This window comes from Peromyscus eremicus, chromosome 8a, assembly GCF_949786415.1.
Source record: "Peromyscus eremicus chromosome 8a, PerEre_H2_v1, whole genome shotgun sequence".
NCBI lineage: Eukaryota > Metazoa > Chordata > Mammalia > Rodentia > Cricetidae > Peromyscus > Peromyscus eremicus.
The window spans coordinates 333,421-354,223 of NC_081423.1; the positions used below are offsets into that span (position 1 = coordinate 333,421).

The 20,803-nt window shown below is 41.6% G+C and overlaps 1 protein-coding gene across 1 annotated transcript; it reads left to right on the forward strand.

The window, feature by feature from the left end:
• The first annotated feature begins 773 nt into the window (after nucleotides 1-773).
• On the forward strand, nucleotides 774-17,988 carry Cep20 (centrosomal protein 20). The gene is made up of 5 exons (XM_059269934.1): nucleotides 774-905; nucleotides 5,093-5,290; nucleotides 6,729-6,813; nucleotides 10,687-10,820; nucleotides 17,352-17,988. Exons 1-5 carry the CDS (start codon nucleotides 878-880, stop codon nucleotides 17,429-17,431), a joined length of 525 nt encoding a protein of 174 aa, XP_059125917.1. The 5' UTR covers nucleotides 774-877; the 3' UTR covers nucleotides 17,432-17,988.
• Nucleotides 17,989-20,803: the final 2,815 nt, after the last annotated feature.

A 20,803-nucleotide genomic window follows, 5' to 3' on the forward strand; every position in this document is an offset into this window, starting at 1 on the left:
GGAGTAGCTAGGAATTCTAACAGGTTGTCCAGAATTTTAAGGGTCCAGTTTTAGAATCTAGGTCAAGATTGCTTCTTATTTACAGTGTCTTTGGCCACCCTGGAGAGCCAACTGTAATCATACTGTCTCACACCGTTTTGAACGTATTATTCCCATGTTCTTTTTTTCTTCTTGTAAAACTACATCTTATTCCTTTATCAGTTATTTCTACAAATAGCTCGGGGACTACAAATGTACTCGGTATTAACTCGTGTGGAGGCTTTGAAGAGACATGGGCCTAGGTTTAGGTATCACCTCCACCATCTCCAGGTGATCTTAATGAAAGATCGTTGACTATTGAAAATTCAAGTTTCCTCCTCTGTAAAATGGGCATCATTAATCCGAGGCTTGTAAAGGCTTCCTAGTGAGTGCCCTGGAAGATGATTCTTGAGGTGCTTATTCCTCAGACCAGCAGCAGCCATTCACAGCATCCGGAAACTTAGCAGAAAAACCAACTCTCAGTCATCGACTCCGAAAGACCCAAGGATGAGTCAAAGCAGTCTGTTCTGACACGTCTTCCAGGTAACTCTGACGTACCATCCACAACACCTCTCCACACTGAGGAGCAGCCAGCACCTTGACCTCTACGACTGCAGCAACACCCACCGGCAACGCTTGGGAACTGATTCGGTCTTGGCTCCGCCCTTTCCCGTATCAGGGCCCTCCTCACACGCTCGCTGATTGGTGAAGCCTCTGGAGGCGGCTCGCCAATCACCCGACAGCAGACACAGAAACGGTCGAGGTTGCGCCTGAAGAGAGCAGTGCTCCTATTGGTTGGAGATCACGCCGCAGCGCCGTGCGTACGCACAGCGGGTGTGCCTTCAGCGGCCGTTGAAAAATGGCGACTGTTACTGAGCTGAAAGCTGGTGAGTGCGCCGAGGGGACGCTTGCCAGTGGGAAGCGTCGCGCCTTCCGTCTATGATAGGGATAGGACGGAAGGAGAGCGCGCGGAGCACTGGCTCGGCTCTTTTAGGGGTCGTTCTGAGGTGGCAGGGCCCACAGGGAGTGACCGCTGCGCATGCGCTGTGGGAGGGCCAGACTTGGAGCTGGAGGAAAGGACTGGAATCTTTAGTTTCTGAGAGGGTTGCAGGTCTGTTTCTCAAGACGTCTGGGCATCTCTCAGAACCCCGCTGAGCCAACAGCGCCAAGGCTAGGCCATGTGTTCAGGGTTTTTGACCATGACAAAGTGATTATGTGCAGGGCTCTGGGTTCCATTTCCAGAACTGCAAAAACAAAGAGTAGCCATCAATGACACGTGTATACTGTTAACTCTGAATAGTAATTGTAGTTAATGTTTGAGTCGTAATTGTAGTTAAGGTTCAGTGTGGTTATCCTCTCTGTAAGACACAGCTCATCCAACAACTACTTGATGTATGTAACAAATCCCCTGTCCATTTCATACATTGGGGAGTTGAGGTGCCCAGAAGTGGAATATTTCACCCAAGATAATTTAGGTAGAAGTAAACTGGTGTGGAAATCCTGTAAGTACAGTAGCACACCAGGCGTTAATCACCATGCTATTCTGCTAAACAATGAATAAAACCAGTTCCGAGTTTCAAAGAATTCAGAGACTAGCCAATGGTAGTGGAAATTTGGAGAGGACGAAGTAGAGTAGTTTGGAGGCTATAATGCAGTAACCATGGACTAAATGTGTTGGGGGCACTGTGCTGGTGAGCATTTAAAAAACAGACATGCCTCAGTCCCCAGGAGGGACTTCACGTGAATCAATGGAGCTCTTCTGGGAGTGGGGTATACATAACACGTGTGATGTTGTATAAATTTCTCATGGGATTTCAAGATAATTCAGTGGGAAATAAGTCAGATTAAGATTGGTTCCTGCTTGTCCTCTGCTGCTGGTCCTTCACCTTTTCTACTGCTTGAATAAAGACTTGAAGCTAGGGGCAGTAGTGGCACACGCCTTTAATCCCAGCACTCGGGAGGCAGAGGCAGGTGGATCTCTGAGTTCGTAGGCCAGCCTGGGCTACAGAGCGAGTTCCAGGAAAGGTGCAAAGCTACACAGAGAAACCCTGTCTCGAAAAACCAATAAATAAATAAATTAATTAAATAATTTTTTTAAAAAAGATTGGTTCCTGAAGAAGTATTTATGGTAACAGCATTGTAAGCATAAAATGCAAAGAGTAAAATAATAAAGAACTCAGAGTGACACCCTGAAGGTTATGGGTGGCACCTATAGATTTAGGGGCCTCTTTACATATTTTTTTTCTGTGTTCTCGGGCTCTTAATATGCTCTGTGTCCAAGAGAAATGTAATGAAAACTTGTTTCCTAATCAATGATCTTCTATTTTATGGACGTTTTACTCTTTTAAAGCACTCTTCCATCTCACCTAGATCTTTCTCTGAGAGATAGAGTTCATTGCTATGGAGAAGGCACCTAAGACATGGGTTAGGAATTTGCCACCAAGTCATGAAGGACATGCTATGTTTCCCAATTCCAGCTTCATTGCTTTTCATTTTCTGCTAAGATTGAGGCTGTACTGTGTGTACTTCAGAGTAATTGGGACAGGATGGTTGCCAGTAGAAAAGAATCACTCCATTTAATTTCCAAAGATGGAACTAGAGAACGGGGGTTGTGTTATGATCCTAAGAATGTGATAAAGCTTTCCTTTTATGGGTCTGTTACAAAGTATAATTGGTTGACAACTGCAGTTAGTATACCTGTAGAAAGGTTGAAGGGATGAATGTTTTAAAAACAAAGGAGAAGAAAGAAGAAAAGTCTAAGAATATATCTTTAATCACATGAGCAAGGATGTTGTTATTTACCAAAGCTTAGGAACTTTGCTGTATGTAGCTAAGTGGATAAGCTGTCTTATGAATTTTAATTATTGTAGCATATTAATAATGCTTTTGCCATTGGCAGAGCAAAGTGCACTGTTAAACTACACTTTTTAGCTGGGCAGTGGTGGCGCACACCTTTAATCCCAGCACTCAGGAGGCAGAGGCAGGCGAATCTCTGAGTTTGAGGCCATCCTGGTCTACAAAGCTAATTCCAGGACAGCCAAGGCTACACAGAGAAACCCTGTCTCCAAAAAAAAAAAAAAAACAGAAAACAAAAAAAACCTATATTTTTTTTTTCACCAATAGTGTAAGGCACTATTGGTATTATATATTTGTAACATTTAGTGAGCTCTTGCTGTATTCTAGGCATTATATTGATTCTTTAGAATTGCCATTTAGACACAAAAGACTATTTGAAAAGGGAAGGTTCCAGATTACTGTTAAGGGATGGTGACTTTTTTAAAATTGATTCTTTGTGGATTTCACATCATGCATACTGATCCCATTCATCCATTCATCTCCCCATCCCTTCATATCTACCTTATGCCCTTGCAACCTCCCCTGCCAACATAAAATCAAATTAAAAAAAAAAAAAAAAACCTTAACATACCAAAAAAAGTCTCGGCATACATCTTTATTTGTAAGTGTTCATTCCAATGAGTCATTGGTCTGGTTTCAGGCCTCTCGTTTTGCTACCATCTTGACACTGGGCCCTCACCAGGACTCCTCTTTAATATCCTGTTGTTCCCTTGTGTCATGGAGATCCTGTAGCTTTGGGTTTTCAGGTCCAGCCCCTTCACATACCTCAGCAGTTGATAGATGAGGTGGATGTTGGGGTAGGCTAACTCATAGCCCTGGTTCTGGGCCTGGGTAGTAGCTGGGTTGGGATGTGCATACTCCTGACTCCTTAGGTTAGCAGTCTAATTACACTTCTTTTTAAGATTTATTTTTATTTGTGTCTTTTCTGTTTGTCTCTGTCTCTGTCTCTGTCTCTGTCTCTGTCTCTCTCTCTCTCTCTCTCTGTGTGTGTGTGTGTGTGTGTGTGTGTGTGTGTACATGTGTACAAGAGTGCAAGTTGCCTGAGGAGGCCAGTACCTGTGGAGTTACAGATGGTTGTAAGCTGCCCATGTGGGTGCCAGGAAGTAAACTGAGGTCCTCTGGAAGAACAATATGCATGCTTAACTACTAAGCCATCTCTTCAGCCTCTCGAATTACATTTCTAACCAGGCTTGAAGTTTTAAAATCCTACTGTTGGGCTAGGGATATAGGTTGCCTATCATGCATGAGGCCCTGGGTTCAATCCCCAGCAACACATACATTGGGGGTGGTCATGTACACCTGTAATCCCAGCACAGCCTACAAGAGGATCAGAAGTTCAGGGTCATGCTCAGCCTACATAAGTTTAAAGTTAGCTTGGATTACAGCGTAGATATGAGGCCCATGCTGGTCTGACTTCCTAGCCTCCCAAGTGCTGGGATTACAGGAATGTGCAACATTCCCAACTCTAGATCCCTTAAAGCAGAACAAAACCAAAACTCAAAACACTTTTTTCATTAAGAATCAGCTATGGGGGTTCCAGGACAGCCAGGGCTACAAAGAGAAACCCTGTCTGGAAAAAAACAACAAACCAGCTATGGATTTCAGCAAGGTGTGTGGTGGTGCATAACTTTAGTCCCAGCACTCAAGAAGCAGAGGCAGGCGGATCTCTGTGAGTTCGAGGCCAGCCTAGTCTACAGTATAAGTTCTAGGACAGCCAGAACTACATAATGAGACCCTGTCTTGAAAAACAAAACCAAGTCAGCTATGAATCTTAAAAGTATCATCAACAATAATGAAATATTCCCTCTTTTTGTGGAGGATAATTGTTTTCCATAACCATCTTTCTGGACTAAAGGCTATTAGTAATGTCTGGGTCCCCTATAGATTGGCAAACACTTGAAAAATCTGTGGGAGATTGGAGTGTAAGCAAACTGTAATTCTGCTCACCCTTTTCTCCCCCACCAAACTACAGTCCCTAACAAAAGATACAACATGGATAAACTTGAATTTGGACAAATACATTGAGAGTGGATTATTATTATATGGAGACTTTAATTTTTACAAACATAGCTTATGATATTGATATCATTGTTCAGCTTTCTCTTTAAACTAAGAGCTGTATTTGTGTCATTTTCCTTTTAAACATTATTCTTTAGCACATACCTGAAATTTCAACATTTAGTTTATAACAGAACCATTTATGTTTTATATTTAACAGTTTTAAAGAACACCTTGGAAAAAAGGGGAGTGTTAGGACATTTAAAAGCAAGGATCCGTGCTGAAGTTTTCAATGCCCTGGATGATGATCATGAACCCCGACCATCATTGTCTCATGAAAACCTTCTAATTAATGAATTAATTAGGGAGTATTTGGAATTCAACAAATATAAGTACACAGCCTCTGTCCTTATAGCAGGTAAGTGGTTGTTCATCTCTGGAAAAAAGCTCTGCTTTACCCTTTTTCTAATTCTTAGAAAGCAGTTAGCCTGAATATGTAATTTCATTACTGTGTCATGGAGGTGACTGAACACTTAGGATTCCATGGGCTCTTGTTATAGCATGAACAGGTTTTGGTGAGCTTTATGCTGTTGGGGAAAGGAAGAGCTAGGACCTTCCACTGCAGGTTCTCTATGTACTATTAAGCACACGTGCTCATAAAGGATAATGATTTTGATATGTTGAGGATCTCTAAAGATCTACTATTAGTGTCTATTTCCCTCAGTTTGTTACAGCTGGCCATTACCTAGGTATCATCCCTAGGATGAAATAGTGACAGTGCTCATTCCATATTAAGTGTTTTAGATTGGTATGATTGCTAATGCCTATAATCGTAGAAACTCAAGGGGCTAAAGCAGGAGGACTCTGCTTCAAAATACAAAATAGAAAAGCACTGGGTCTGTAGCTAGCTCAGTGGGAGAACACTTGCCTAATGTGTGAGGCCAGAGGCTAATTCACAGCACTTGTGGAGAGTAGAGAGGAGAGAAGAGAGACTGAGTTTCTGTTAATCAAGTTTGGCTTTTCCAGAGTGCCATATAAGTGTGGAAGCCTACAGAAAATGCCTTTGACGCTGCCTCACTTCACCTAGTAAAATACACTGGAGGTTCAGTCATGTTGACTTTGACCCTGTGAATATGAAAATGTTGTGGCTGTGCCATTTCATCTGCTCTTGTAGACATTTTAGTTATTTATACTTTCTGGCAGCAGTGATTCAGATCCTCAAAAGCATTTACTTGGAGTTTTTGTGTGAACATCATTTTATTTTTGTAGATAAATAACTAAAGATGGAATTGCCAATTGTCTGGGAAGTGAATGCTTCCCTTCAGGTAATAACTGCCACTGCTTCTGAGTGGCTCTATCATTTCACTTTCACCAGGGAAGTGGTGGCTCACACATGTAGTTCCAGCACTCAGGAAGCCACAGCAGAAGAATCAAGGCCAGTCTAGGTCACATAATGAATTTGAGGCCAGTCTGTGCTAGAGTAAGACTCAGTCTAAAAATTTAATAATTTTAATTTTAGAATTGCTATCCCTAAATGTATATATATTTTTAATGAATTATTTAGTATTACCATGTGTTTAATCTGTAGGCATCTTAGGAAGCTTACTGAAGTCCAGCATTATAGTTTTAGATTCAGAAACCATATTACCAAATTGAGTATGTGGTAAGCTGTAATTAAGTTCTACATTTAATTGCATGAATATGTTGACATCATAAAGTCATAAGCAGTTTGATCTGTCAACATTCTCCCAAAGTCTGAGAAATGTGTGTACCTAGCAGGTGTGGTTATTATCAATGTTGAATTTGCCTTTTTGATTAATAGACTTAGTGTTTTCCTGAATTTTTTCCCCCCCTAGAATCTGGTCAACCCGTAGTTCCATTGGACAGACAGTTTCTCATCCGTGAACTAAATGCCTTTGAAGAATCAAAAGATAATTCAATGTAAGAAGTTTTTAAAAGAGGTTTACAGATGTTGTATTCAGATTCAATTGCATAGTACTGGCTATGATTCATTTTAATCCAGCAGGAACTTATTTTGGTTTACTGTATGTTATACACTATGTGAGGTCCAAGAAGTGTGGCAGCAAAGTCACCTGAGCTCTCTGCTGCAGCTGAGCTTGCTGTGTCTTCAGAGGACTGAATACCTAACCAGCCACCCTGCCTGCCTGCCTCCCTCCCTCCCTCTTTCTTTCTTTCTTGAGAGCTTTTCTCCCCAATTTCAGTGGTAGTAATTGAACCAGGGCCATGACTGCTAAGGGTGCAACACACCCTGTACCTCTGAGCAGTCTCCTTGGCCCAGCCCTCTACTTCTTTCTTTTTTAAACTTAAAAAAAAAAAACCATGTGTTTATGTGGATGGGTGTTTTGTCTGCATGCATGTTCACCACATATATGCCTGATTTCCTTAAAGGCTTTGGAGCTGGAGTTATAGGTGGTTGTAAGCCAACAAGTAGGTAAGTGAAGCTGGTCCTTTGAAAGAACAGCCAGTGCTCTTAACTGCTGGGCCATCTCTCCAGCTCCCCCTTCACCATTATCCCCCCACACCCTTACTTCTTTCTAAGGATTGTTCTTGCCCTCCTGATCTTTTTTCTTCTTTCTAAGGCTTTGTTCTCTCCTCATTGCTTTCTTCACTCCAGTATAGGAACAACAACAACCGAAAAGCCCTGCCATCAGCTTCCTCTCACCCCACTACTGCTTACATTCTTTCATTGCCAGACCTCCTTTGTCTGCCCTCTGCTTTCATGTTACCGTCCCTGTCTCTTCTGCTGTCTGCATCGTAAATACTCCTCCTCATTTACACTGATCATTTCTTAGTTCTTTCCCTGTGTTTAATACCTTACATTTTTCCGTAGAGTCCCTAACTGGCTTATTAGTTTGTGCCTAGTGCCTGAGTGCACATCTCAGTGCAACCTTTCCTAGCTGGAAATTTCTTAGAAGACTTATGTTTTCTTTCTAAAAGTTTGTTGAATTTTTTCATTCGTTTTTATGATATAATTATGTTAGTCTTACCATAAACTGCTGTACATGTATGCCATTTAACCTAACTCTCCCTCATCGTGGGCACTGAGCAGGTTCTGTCTTCTACTTTCATTTCTTTTGCATCCCTCCCCACCATACTCTTGAGTCTCTAGTGAGGTCTGTGTAGGACAAATGTGCTCGTTTTCCTGAGTTGGGGCTCATGTGTCCGCTGACATTTTAAATGCAGTGTGTCCAGAATACAGGGGTGTTCTTTTTGCCTCCTCACACCTTCCTCATAGGCTTCTCATGTAGCTGCTCAGGTTTTGGGATTTTTTTGGTTTTTTCAAAACAGGTTTTCTCTGTGTAACTACCGTGGCTGTCCTGAAACTCCTTTTGTAGAACAGGCTGGCCTTGAACTCACTGAGATCCACCTGCCTCTGCTTCCTGAGTGCTGGGATTAAAGGTGTGAGCCACAATGCCTGACTGCTGCTCAGGTTTTAAAGGTAGAGTTCACCACTTAAAGCACAGCTGTGTGTATTTTCTTCCACTTATGAGAGAATTGTATTGTATATATACATCTTTTTCAAACACTTCAGTTCCTCTTATTTGGGGGGAATTGTATTTTGTCTCAATTTGTTTTTATCTACACATAATGTAAGGGTGTCTATTGAAGGCTCTCTCTCTGCCTCCTTTTTTTTCCATGTAGAACCATGTCTTCCCTTTTGTTATGAACAACTCTCATGTTCTTGTGTCATTGTGGATTATTTATTCCTGTATCAATGAGGGATTTTCCAGCATTTTACTGGATGTAAGATGTGACAGCACACTATTTTCTGTAGTGTTTCCAGAGAGTGATGGGAATATTCTATGAGATACAAAAGGTCATTGAACCACATTCCCTCTTGGTCATTCATGATGTGCATAAACAGAGCATGTGCCCCAAGAAATCCTGCCACAGAAAAAGCCTTTGTCATCTAAATTGGTAACCAGATTTATTTGGTGAAGAAATCTTTTTTTTTTTTTTTTTTTTTTGGTTTTTCGAGACAGGGTTTCTCTGTGTAGTTTTGCGCCTTTCCTGGAACTCACTTGGTAGTCCATGCTGGCCTCGAACTCACAGAGATCCACCTGGCTCTGCCTCCCGAGTGCTGGGATTAAAGGCGTGCGCCACCACCGCCCGGCTCTGGTGAAGAAATCTTTAAAGGGGGCGTAGTCCCCATTCTGCAGAGATAGTGGACATGGGTACAATAATCACTGCATTTGAGTGTTAAGCAAAACAAGGCAATGCTTTATACATTTGGACAGTTTTTGAAATGTGTGAAAAAAAGTCTCTAAGAGTAGCTGTCTTAGTGTTCTGTTGCTATAAAGAGACACATAACCACAACAACTCTTATAAAGGAATGCATTTAATTGGCTTGCTTATAGTTCCAGAGGTTTAGTCCATTTTCATCATGGTCGGAAGCATGGCAGCACACAGGCAGGCATGGTGCTGGAGAATTATCTATATCTAGATCTCCAGGCAACAGGAAGAGAGGAGGTGCTGGGACTGGCTTGGGCTTTTGAAACCCCAAAGTCTACCCCCAGTGACATACTTCCTCCAACAAGACCACACCGACTCTAACAAGGTTACACCTCCTAATCCTTCTCAAGTAGCACCACTCCCTAATGACCAAGCATTCAAATATATGAGTCTATGGAGGCCATTCCTGTTCAAACTGCCACAGTAGCTACCGGTGAACAGTTGGGTATGGGGTCATTCAAGCAGAAGGCATTAGTTTGCAGTTAGCAGGTGTTGGGAGTGAATAGCTAGCTGTTAGATCTTTTTTTCCTAGCTCTTTGGTAGCCTCTGAGATAATTGCCTCAAATGAGCAAGTTAAAAAGGAAACTGGTGACCAGCTTTATTTCCAGAATGTGAGAGAACATGTTGCAGCCTTTCAGGGAATTGGGGTGTGTGTATGTGTACATGCTGGAGACCAAACTTGGGCGCTTTTTTTTTTTTTCTTTTGAGTTCTTCAAGACAAGGTTTCTCTGAAGCAAGCAGTCCTGCTGTCCTGGAACTCACTCTGTAGACCAGACTGGCCTTGAACTCACAGAGATCCACCTGTCTCTGCCTCCGGAGTGCTGGGATTAAAAGTGTGCACCACCACCACCCGGCTAAAACTTGGGGCTTTGCAAATGATAGGTGAGTGCTTTCCCACTGAGCAGCATGAGCCACCACCGTCTGGCTGTAGCCACTGCTCTTAACCACTGAGCCATCTCTCTAGCCCTCTGCTTGCACCCTTTAACAAAGAGAAATATCTGTGAGTTTCAGGAGACTAAGATCTTCCAAGGTCTGTAGCTGGCTGTCGGCAAAAGCAGGATTTGAAGGCAGACCACATGCTTTCTAGGCATAACCTTGACAAGACAGTGGATGCTAAACCAGTTTTAGGTTCTAGGAAGGTTTTTAGGATGGGCTTGGAATTGAGAAGCTGAATTCCAGTGGGTTGATTATAATTTCATTTCAGTTTAGATGATTTTAATGGTGTTAATGTTTTTTCTGGGGGTTTAAAAATTCTCACTCAAGAGCCAGGCAGTGGTGGCGCATGCTTTTAATCCTAGCACTCAGGAGGCAGAGGCAGGTGGATCTCTGTGAGTTTAAGGCCAGCCTGATCTACAGAGTGAGTTTCAGGACAGCCAGGGCTACACAGAGAAACCCTGTCTGGGGGGAAAAAAAAATCTTGGATAATAATCCCGTATCTTTTGCGATTTAGTGAGTTAGATGCATTTACGGTGTCAGAGTTTACCTTTAAAGCAAATGTCTTAAGCTTTTTCTACTTATGAGAAGTGAATTGATTTTGGTTTTGCCTTCTTCCTGAAATAGTCCTCTGTTATATGGAATTTTAGCCCATTTCTTGCGTGGTCCTCCAGATGACATCCAGAATGTGTTTCTGACAGAGTCAACACTCCAGCCTCCAAACAGGCATCCCAGCTGGAAGCCCAACAGAAGACCAAAGGGTAGGCACTTCTGACATTCTTCCTTTAGCTTCATTGACTTTATTCTCTGGAGCTTTTGAGTCCTAGCTTAATTGTGCTTATGTCTAGTCCAGTGTTAGCCTGTATTACTTAACCTCCAGAAAGCCAAGTGCTTTGGGGAAAGAAAACCTTGACTGGACAAAGTGATGATAATTTCAAAGTCAAGGTCTTGAAACAAACTCCGACTTTCACATCAGTGTGGTCTTTGGAATAGCCTGTCTTACCACACTATAGTTTCCTTTGTCTTCTCCCACTTCCCACCTTTCCCAGACTGAAAAATGCAAGGCAAGATTACTGCTATACAGAGAAGCCATGTCTGTGTGTGCTATTACATTTTCAGGATACTTTCTGTAGGAGATGACAGTTACCTACAGATAACAGATTCTTTTTCAAAATACTTTTGAGACAGGCTCTCGCTCTACTTCTGCTGTCCCTGAGCTTACATCAATCTTTCCTCAACCTCTTAATACCAGGATTAGATGCATGAGCCTTTGAACCCAACTCAGAATGCTCATCTTTAAATGATGGCTCAGGCTTGTAATCTAGGCAATGAAGACTGAAGCAAGAAGATCTTGAGTTTAAGGCCAGCCTGGGCTACATAGTAAGACCCTGTCTCCAAAAATAAAACAGATAGGACTAAATAAATAAGAAAAATAATAAAGTGAAATGAGCTTTTGGTTGTTTTGATCACATTGGCAGCAGGTTCTGAGTTGGTTGTTTGAACTGAGTGCATTGTAGATGGGTGTTTTCCCATGTGGTAGAGTTGGCACTCTTTCTCAAGGAGTGGTTACAAGTGGGGTTCAGGCAGCTAACATGAGAGTTGAAATAAATTCTTAATACCCAGGATGCAAATTGCTCTGTGAAGTTTTGTAAAGTTCTATGACCAACGCTGCCATGTGAGTGACTTGGTGCCTCTTTAGTTCTAAAAGTAACATACTTGTGAATCAGGATAACGTTATTTGTGACTTGACTGGTTTTATCATCTGTTGTGATGCTGAGCTGACTGGAGAGCTTCCTACTAACTTCCGGAGAGCTAAGGCTGCTGTGACTCGATGCAGGCCAAGGTTCAACACAAGGCTGCCATCCAGATACAGCCAGAGCATGAGTGTAGGAGCTTTCTAAGCTCATGCCAGAAATCACTAAGGCTCAGACCCTAGGGCAAAATACTGTTTTATAAATACTTAAAATGCAAAATAAACCACTAGCCATGTCAATACATATAGAAACTTCTGAAATTCTCAAGTAATGTAAAGTTCCCTTTAATGTCTTCTGCCCTGCCCATCCTAACTCCCCAGATCCCCTCTCTTTCTTGGAAGGTGCTCCTGTTGACCTTTTATTAGTCACTATGGACTGATTCTGTGTGTTTAAGAATCTGCATGTGTGTTACCTTGCATTGTGCTTGTGGAACAGCGGGTCTGGGTCTCTGTAGTGTGGTATTGTCACACCTCTTATTTTACTGATGAACTAGGGCTAAGGTTTTGGGTTTATAATTGTGTAAGTTGTATCTTTGTCTGTACATACAAGTATCTCGCCTGTGGAGGTGTCTAAAGCAGAATTGCTGGTTCACAGACAACATAGGCATATTTAAACATATGATTCATAGTATTTAGTCCCCTAGAAAGGCTTTACTAGTGTTTACACTTAAGAATGCATGACAGTACTCAGTTCCTGTCCCTCTTGGTTGCTGATGATACATTAATATAGTTAACATAGCAACCACAAGACACTGATTTAGTCTCATGAAGGAAAGCAAGATTTTGAGAAGTAACTTCTGGTTTGTAAATGTGTTAGGATCTCCTTAATATTAGTGTTAATGGCAGTAGAGAGTTGAAAGTGAGGAGAGTAGTCATTAACTAGGGTCAGTTCTTCTGATCACCTTCCTGTGCAGGGAGAGAGGAAGGGAAGCGGGGAGAGAGGAGGCAGGCAAGCTGAGGAGTGAGACATGCTTAGATGCACAGTGCTACTAGCAGTGTGGGTCCAGTCAGTAAAGTGGCTTTGGGCACCTGTTCTGTAGAAAGCTCCAGAGAAAGCTCATAAGTGAGGGTGGCTACAGAACTACAGGGACAGTGATTTTACAAGTTATTTTCTTTTTTGTTGTTTGTTTTTTTGAGATGGGTTCTCTGTGTAGCCCTGGCTGGCCTGGAACTAGCTCTGTAGACCAGGCTAGTCTTGAACTCAGAGATCCACCTGGCTCTGCCTACAAAGTGCTGGAATTAAAGGCTTGCATCACCATTCCTGGCTTGCAAATTATTTTCTTCATCATCACATTTTTTTTTCTTGGCACACAGTGACCCCTTTGTGCAATGCCTTGAGAAGAGCCCTCAGCCATAGATCATTGTTTGTGGTTGCTCTCTGAGTCCACATGACTGCAGGAGCCACGTGGCTCCACTTGACAGCTCATCTGGCTTTAGTGGAAGGTATAAGGTGCTGGCGAAGATCACATAGCACCCACCTTCAGAAAGATAGCCTGTCACCTAGTCCTGTGCTGAGTGGATGTGATCTTTGAGGCAGAGTAGGTTTTGTCCCAAATAAAAGTTGAGATTTTTATGATGGGAAACCCATCTCAGTTCTGTTTTAATGTGCAAAAATAACACAGTTTGGGCCAGTGAGGTGGCTCAGTGGGTGGGAGGCATTTACTGCCAAACCCAACAACCTGACAGCCTCAGTACCCTCACAACAGAAGGAAGGAACCAACTGCTAAAAGTTGTCCTTTGAAGCTGGGCAGTGATGGTGCACACCTTTAATCCTAGCACTTGGGAGGCAGAAGCAGGCAGGCGGATCTTAGTTGAGTTTGAGGCCAGCAAAGCCAGTTGTAGACTGAAGTTTCTGGTCCGCCCAGACAGCAGCTGTTCTGCCCCCTAATAAACACATAGAGGCTTATCAATTACAAACTGTTTGGTATATGGCTCACGCTTCTTGCTAGCTAGCTCTTACATCTTAAATTAACCCATTTCTATTAACCATGGCTGTAGTGTTACTGGTCTGCTGGCATGTTGCTTCTTGGATGGACGGGCAGGCATCTCCCAACTCCGCTTTTCTTCTCCCTGTCTCTTTGCTTGGATTTCCTGCCTGGCTATAACCTGTCTTGCAATAGGCCAAAGCAGCTTCTTTATTAACCAGTGATAGCAACACATATTCACAACATACAGAAAGACCACCCCACAGCACTTCCGTTTTTCTGTCTAATCCAAAAGGAAGGTTTTTATTTTAGCATAGTAAAATTACATATAACAAAAGTTATCAAGCAAGAATTATAGTTATAATATCTAGTCTATTTGTATTTGGCAAAATTAAAAAAAATATCCTATCTATCTTATCTTTATGAGTCTAAAGTTTTATATCTAATTTACCTTTTATCATAACTAAAACTATATAACTATCTAGTCTTCAACTCCATCGAAGACCCCAGAAGGATCTAATATTACCTAAATAAACAAGAAGTGCATTGTAAGCAACTTCCAAAATTCTAGAAATAACAGAGACGTCTGGCTGTCTGGACAGTCACCTGAAGTTCCTCTGTAACATTTGAGCATCTGTCTTCAGCCTACAGGCCTAGAGTCTCTGACATACTTTTTAGTGAAGCAGGAAATTTGAAGGACTGTTTTGCCTATTTTGGCAAAGTTTGTTAGTTGCTTTTCTCTGTGTCCTGCAAAATGTCTGGCAGTTTCTTCTGTGAAGCAGGAACCTGAAGGACCATCTCACCCTGTTTTGGCAAAGTTCAGAGGTTATTTTTCCATGGGTCCTGCATGTCCAGTTTATACAACATACTGTCAAGCAGTCCAGGCAAGAGCAGTTTCTTGCCCAAATAGCCTTTTCCACATTGTAAGCAAACTCCATAATGAGTTTCTTTTGCCCATCATCTTTTTTGAAGTAATTGGTGCTGCCAGAAGCAGATGTATCTCATTGTTTAGAAAAGTCTTAAGTTTTTAAAATATTTTAAATGCCATATTTTCTAGATCTTTGAAGTGTTTGAAGATTACCTACCTAATTGAAATATGTCTTTGTATACTTAGAAAACTAAACTAACATGACTATAAGCTTGATTATCACAGATGACTAATTATTAATCTGTATTTCTTAATTATACACTACAATTTTAAATGAGTTGCTTAAACATAATACCTTAAACAAGAGTAGAAATATATATACAGTATAACAAAATTGACCTTAAATTTGTATCAGTAAACCAAATCTGTATCAAATGTAAAGTATTTTGAGATTTTTTTTTAATCAAAGTAGATTCAATAATCTTTTTTTTATCATTTCTATATCATATCCCCCTTTTTTCTTTAGAAAGAGATTGCATTCATAATCAACCCCTTTAAATAAAAACAAACATTTATAAAAAAAATATTTTGGGAATTTGGGCATAGTTTTCTATACTACTTCCTGCTGATTGGGGCACTGGCAATCTTATGGGGATCCTGAGAAAATTTAGAATTATAGTTAAATCTTGGCTGTAGTAGTCTGTGAGGCTGCATCATCTCAGCCAGTTGCCTTGAAGCTTTTCTAGATGTTGGACCATCTGGGCCATGGCTGTCATCAGAGACCTTTCAGAGGGTCTTGGTTGATCAAACCATATCAGCCTGGAAGAAATCCACAGGTTTTTAAGATGTCAGAGCTATCTAACAATAAGCCTGAGTCATAGACCAAACTATTTGTAATTAATGTTAAGCCTCTGACTGGTTATTGGAGTAACGGCGGGCGAGAAAGATTTATCCAGCTACAGCCAGTTCCAGGACAGTTACACAGAGAAACCATGCCTCCAAAAACCAAAAAAGAAAAAAAAGTTGCCCTCTAATTTCCACATGTACCTGCTTTGGCCTGTGTGTACACACTCACATGTGTGCATATGTGCTCACATGTTTGTACATACACAGAGAGAAAAATTAATTTAAAAGCCCTTCATTTTTTAATTTAAATTTAAATTTTACCTGTGTTTGTCTGATTTTTGTTTTCGAGACAGGGTTTCTCTGTGTAGCTTTGGAGCCTGTCCTGGAACTTGCTTTGTAGACCAGGCTGGCCTTGAACTCACTCACAGAGATCTACCTGGCTCTGCCTCCCGAGTGCTGGGATTAAAGGCATGTGCCACCACTGCCTGGTGATTTTTTTTTTTAAAGACAGTTTTTCCATGTATCACACTGCTGACAATCCTCTTACCTCAGTTCCCTCAGCAGCTGGGATTATAGGCATATACCACCATGCCTGACTCAGACATCTTTTTTTCTTTTAATAAAGTTTTATATGTATATTTTTTGTGTGTGGGTATTTGCCTGACATATGTCTGTGTACCGTGTACATGCCTGGTGCCCAAGGAGGCCAGAAGAGGACATCAGATTTCCTTGAACTAGATTTACAGACTAGTTCATTGTGAGCTGCCATGTGGGTTCTAGAAACTGAACCTGGGTCCTCTACAAGAGCAATAAGTGCTATTAACCACTGAACCATCTCTCCAACATGGCATATGTACCTATAACCCCAGTGTCTATAACCCCAAGTTTGGTGGAACAGAGACAAGCAGATCTCAATGTGGATCAGAGTGGCCTTGAACTTGCATTTATCCTTCTACCCCAGGCTCCCAAGTGCTGGGATTATAGGCATGTCTCCCCATACCCAGTTTCTCTTTCAGTTTTGTTTTATTTATAATCATTTTTATTACACTGTCGGTGCATGCATGGACTGCAGTACATAGGTGGAGATCAGAGGGCATCTTGTAGCTACGAGTTCTGTACTTCTGTGTAAGTGTTAGAATCAAAGTTGGGGATCCGAGTTTTGTGGCAAACATCTTTACCCACTGAGCCATCTTGCAGGCTTTAAAAGCACAATTTCCTGGACAGTGTTACAGTTTTGATGTGAAGATATAAACTGTACTCCTTTTTTTGTATGCAACACGAGGGCTCAGCTAGCAGGCAGTCATAGTAGTTTTGTTGTTTTGGATGATTCTACAATGCTGATTGCACACTTGTCCTTCCTCCTGAGTTGATTCCTTATATCTGAGAGAAAGGCTCACAGGGCTCCCCTCTGTACTTCAGTCAGAGAAAAAAGAAAACCAGGTTGAGCATGTGGTGGAAGCCTGTGATGTTGGCACTCAAGCTGAGGCAGAAGGCCACCCTGGGCTACATAGTGAGATCCTGTTGCTTCTCTACCCAATGAAGAAGAAACACTTGAATTATTACTGTTAGTCTCTAATACTAAACATTTATGATTTCCTCATGACAATTAAGAAATGAGAACTCACAAAGTAGAGCTAACAGGATGGCTCAGTAGGCTTGCTGCCAAGCCTAATGACGTGAGTTCAGTTCTTGGAACATGTGGTAGAAGGAGAGAACTGATTCCTTCAAGTTGTCCTCTGACCTCCACATGCATGCCTGCTAGCCCCCACCCCCACAAGTGAATACATATTATAAGAAAAATGATAAAATGCTAATATAATGTCCTAAAATAGATACAGGTATACTTGCTTGTCTTCCTGTTTTGATTTGGAATGAGTATTAACACATATATTTTCTCTAGATGACCACCTGAGGAAGGACACGGGGCCAAGCACCACGACCGAAGAGCTTCATGCTGCTGTGCAAGCAGTCAGTAGATGATATATATACCAGGCTGTCTGATCTCAGCTGTGTATGTGGAGTAACTAACTTATTATTCCCGATACCATCGATTAGACCACCACAGTTTGTAAATGTTTGATATTCTCCATTTAACCTCTCAAGTTTTACTGCATCTATGAAAAGCTAATCCATCATCTAGCTTGCTAGAAGCTCCTGGAGAAAAAAAATGTACTGTTTTCAGGATTTTGGGGTTTTTTTGTTTTGGTTTAGTTTGGTTTTTTTGTTTGTTTTTCGAGACAAGGTTTCTCTGTGTAGCTTTGGCTGTCCTGGAACTCAGTCTGATCAGGCTGTTGTGGCACTCACAGAGATCCACTTGCCTCTACCTCCCAGGTGCTGAGATTAAAGGTGTGCACCACCACCGCCAGGCCAGGATGTACTTGTAAAGTTCTTAAGTTTGTGAAAACTGAAAAGTACTTCTTCATTTTCTTTAGAAGCCATCTCTAAGGGCTGTGAATGTGCCTCCAGTAAAGCACTTGCCTTGCATGTGTAGGTCCCAGGTTCAGTCGTAGCACTGAAAATAAAATTCAAGTACCGATCTTTGTCCATGTGCTCTGCTTATTAAAATTCCTTCAGCTAGAAGTATGTAGACCTGTGGGAAAACCCATTCATGTTTTGAAAAGTATTTCAAGGGCATTAAAACCAGAACTTATTCCTATAAAATTTGATTTTTAAGAAATATCTCAATTATTGTCTGCCCTGGCTAGTTTTCCTCAGCTTGACATAAGCTAGAGTCATTTGGGAAGAGGAACTCTTAATTGAGAAAATCCCTCACCAGTTTGGCTTATGAGCAAGCCTTAGTACGTTTTCTTATTAATAATTGACATGGAGGGTGCAGCCCATTGTGAGTGGTGTCACCCCTGGGCAGGTGGTCCTGAGCTCAGTAAGAAAGCAGGCTGAGCAAGCCATGGGGAGCAAGCCAGTATGTAGCACCCCTCTGTGGCATTCTGCCCTGACTTCTCAGTGGTGGACTGTGATGTGGAACTGTACACAGAAAGAAAGCCTCTCCTTCCCAAGTTGCTTTTGGTCATGGTTTTTATAATATCAGTGAAAACCCTAAGACACTGTCTAATGTTGATCTTTAAACTAGATAACAATGCTCTTTTCCCAAGAACAGTTTGGCTTCTACTAGGGAATTTAATGAAAAGGTAAAGGGGAAAATAATTCTTTTAATTTTGCTTTAAGTGAAACAGAGAGTTTATTTTATTCTGTAAAGAATGTAAGGATGACAGGACAGGCCTTGGGAGAAGTGCCATGTAGGAACTTTAATGGAGGCATTGTCAGAGCTCCTTGTGGAGCTCCCTTTTGCACACAGTGACGGCTATAGAGGTGCTGACGTTTGTTTACATGGACTCTGAGAGACTTAGTAAACATGAGTTTTTATTCTTGGGATAGGAAAATCATAAGAGCTGCTACAGTTCTGTCTCTAAATGCTACTTTGCTGTTTATCAAGGAGATTTTTCTAGTGTAGCCACAGGCTTATTTCACAGAACACAGCTACCATCAATGGCTCCTTCCTGACAAGAGTTGCACAGTGTAAGAGTCACATAGTTTATATCATAGATAAACAAGCATGGGGGACATAGCTTAACAATGTATAGCCAAGTGTGTGCCACAGGAAAAGAGATGACTGCTGTCATTGGTGACTTGCAATGTTACCAATTTGAATTGTATTTAGTGATGCCTGTCATCCACTCCTCAAAGATGGATTGAGAACATTACTGTTAATGCAGAATGTGATGAAGGAAACCCCCTTAGAGTGGTTTTTACCACTCTAAAATTCTTAGAAACCCTGTTGCGTAAGGGGATCCATAACTGCAGAGCCTTAGAGGAGCCCATTTCCAGTTTTTCCTTTCAGTGTAAAAATATAAAATGTATTTAGAATGTATTTCCTGTTGATCCTCCTTACTGTACTTTCAGCAAAGAAAATAAGCTGATACTGTACTTGAAAGCATAGTAAAAGGAAGAACAGCCTGTTAACATTGACAAGCTAAGAGTAGATTGCTGACACATAAAGGGTGCCTACTCCTGTAATGTGTGTGTCAAAAAAGCTCGCTGCCATGGTATAGGTACCTGGACACCTCCAGACCTAGAGGCAGTACAGAACCATGCAAATAGCAGCCCAGAAATAGTGCCGACCCCATTTCTGATGGGGGCTTTGTTTCTTTCTGTTTTATCAGAGAACATGGGACACAGTTCTGTTTTAGGGTGGCAAACAGAAGCACCCCTACATACCATTGATGATGACTTCCAGTGAAGACGCACAAGGAATGGTCATATAATATACTGGCAATTGAAGTTTTGAACACATGGTGTTAGAAATTGGAGCCCTTTAAATTGGAGTGTATTATGTCCATATTCCTTTTCATACTTTGCAAGCATGGTATAGAATATACATTTTATTGAATTGGCTGATGAGGGCTTATAATGGCTGGGTCTAATGTTGTCTTTGACAATTTTACAGTCTTGAAATTCCATTCCTATGGTGGTGCCTATTTTGTAGTTTTGGTTTCCCCAGATAATAATTATTTCAGTGTTAACTTGGAGATTTTCCTTGGTTGCATGAATCTCCTCCAATAATTTCTCACAAATTCACAGTTTTTCTCTTTTTAAGATTTTAATTGTATGTATATGAGTTTTTCCTGCTTGTATGTCTGTGCACCATGTGCATACAGTGCCCACAGAGGCCAGAAGAGGGTGTCATATCCCCTGGAACTGGAGTTACAGGTAGTTGTAAGCTACCATGTGGGTGCTGGGAACTGAACCCAAGTCCTTTGCAAGAGCAGTCAGTGTTCTTAACCCCTGAGCCTTCTGTCCAGCCCCCAAATTAACTCTTTCTTAACTCTTCATTGTTAGAATATGTGCTTGTGGGTACCATTTCTTCCATAGGCTGAGTCCTGCCAGCACAGCCTTCTTATAGAGTTAGAGAATGTTTTCAGTAGGACTTGTGATTGGCTTCATATGGACAAGACAGACACAATATTTAACAAGTGTTTTGGCATCTAGAACATTTGTTACCAGGTCAAACAGGGTGCTTATAGTTCTTGGGGCAGCCCTTACTAATCTGGCTGGGCTTTTCCAGTGGTAGAACTATCAGGGGTGGTGTGGAGGCCTTGTTTCTAGGTGTGTTCATGTTACTATGGTGATTGTGGTTGTGGGCAAGGTCATAGCTGAGGCTGTAACCCTTCTACTGTTTACAAGTCAAGGCTTTGGAGCTTTGGAGATAGTAGGGGAAGTTTATCTATTGCAGAGTTCTGTCTCTGGCTTACAGAGACTTTCTGAATGTACTCATCTTAGACTCAACAGTGCAGCCTTGACCAAAGCTGCATGAGCTTCTTTGGCTTCCTGAATCAC

Coding starts and splice junctions, on each gene's coding strand:
- Cep20 (XM_059269934.1), top strand. CDS start 878: ATGGCGACTGTTACTGAGCTGAAAGCTG. Junction 5,291..6,728: donor AGCCTCTGTCCTTATAGCAG/GTAAGTGGTTGT, acceptor TTCCCCCCCTAG/AATCTGGTCAACCCGTAGTT. Junction 10,821..17,351: donor GCCCAACAGAAGACCAAAGG/GTAGGCACTTCT, acceptor TATTTTCTCTAG/ATGACCACCTGAGGAAGGAC.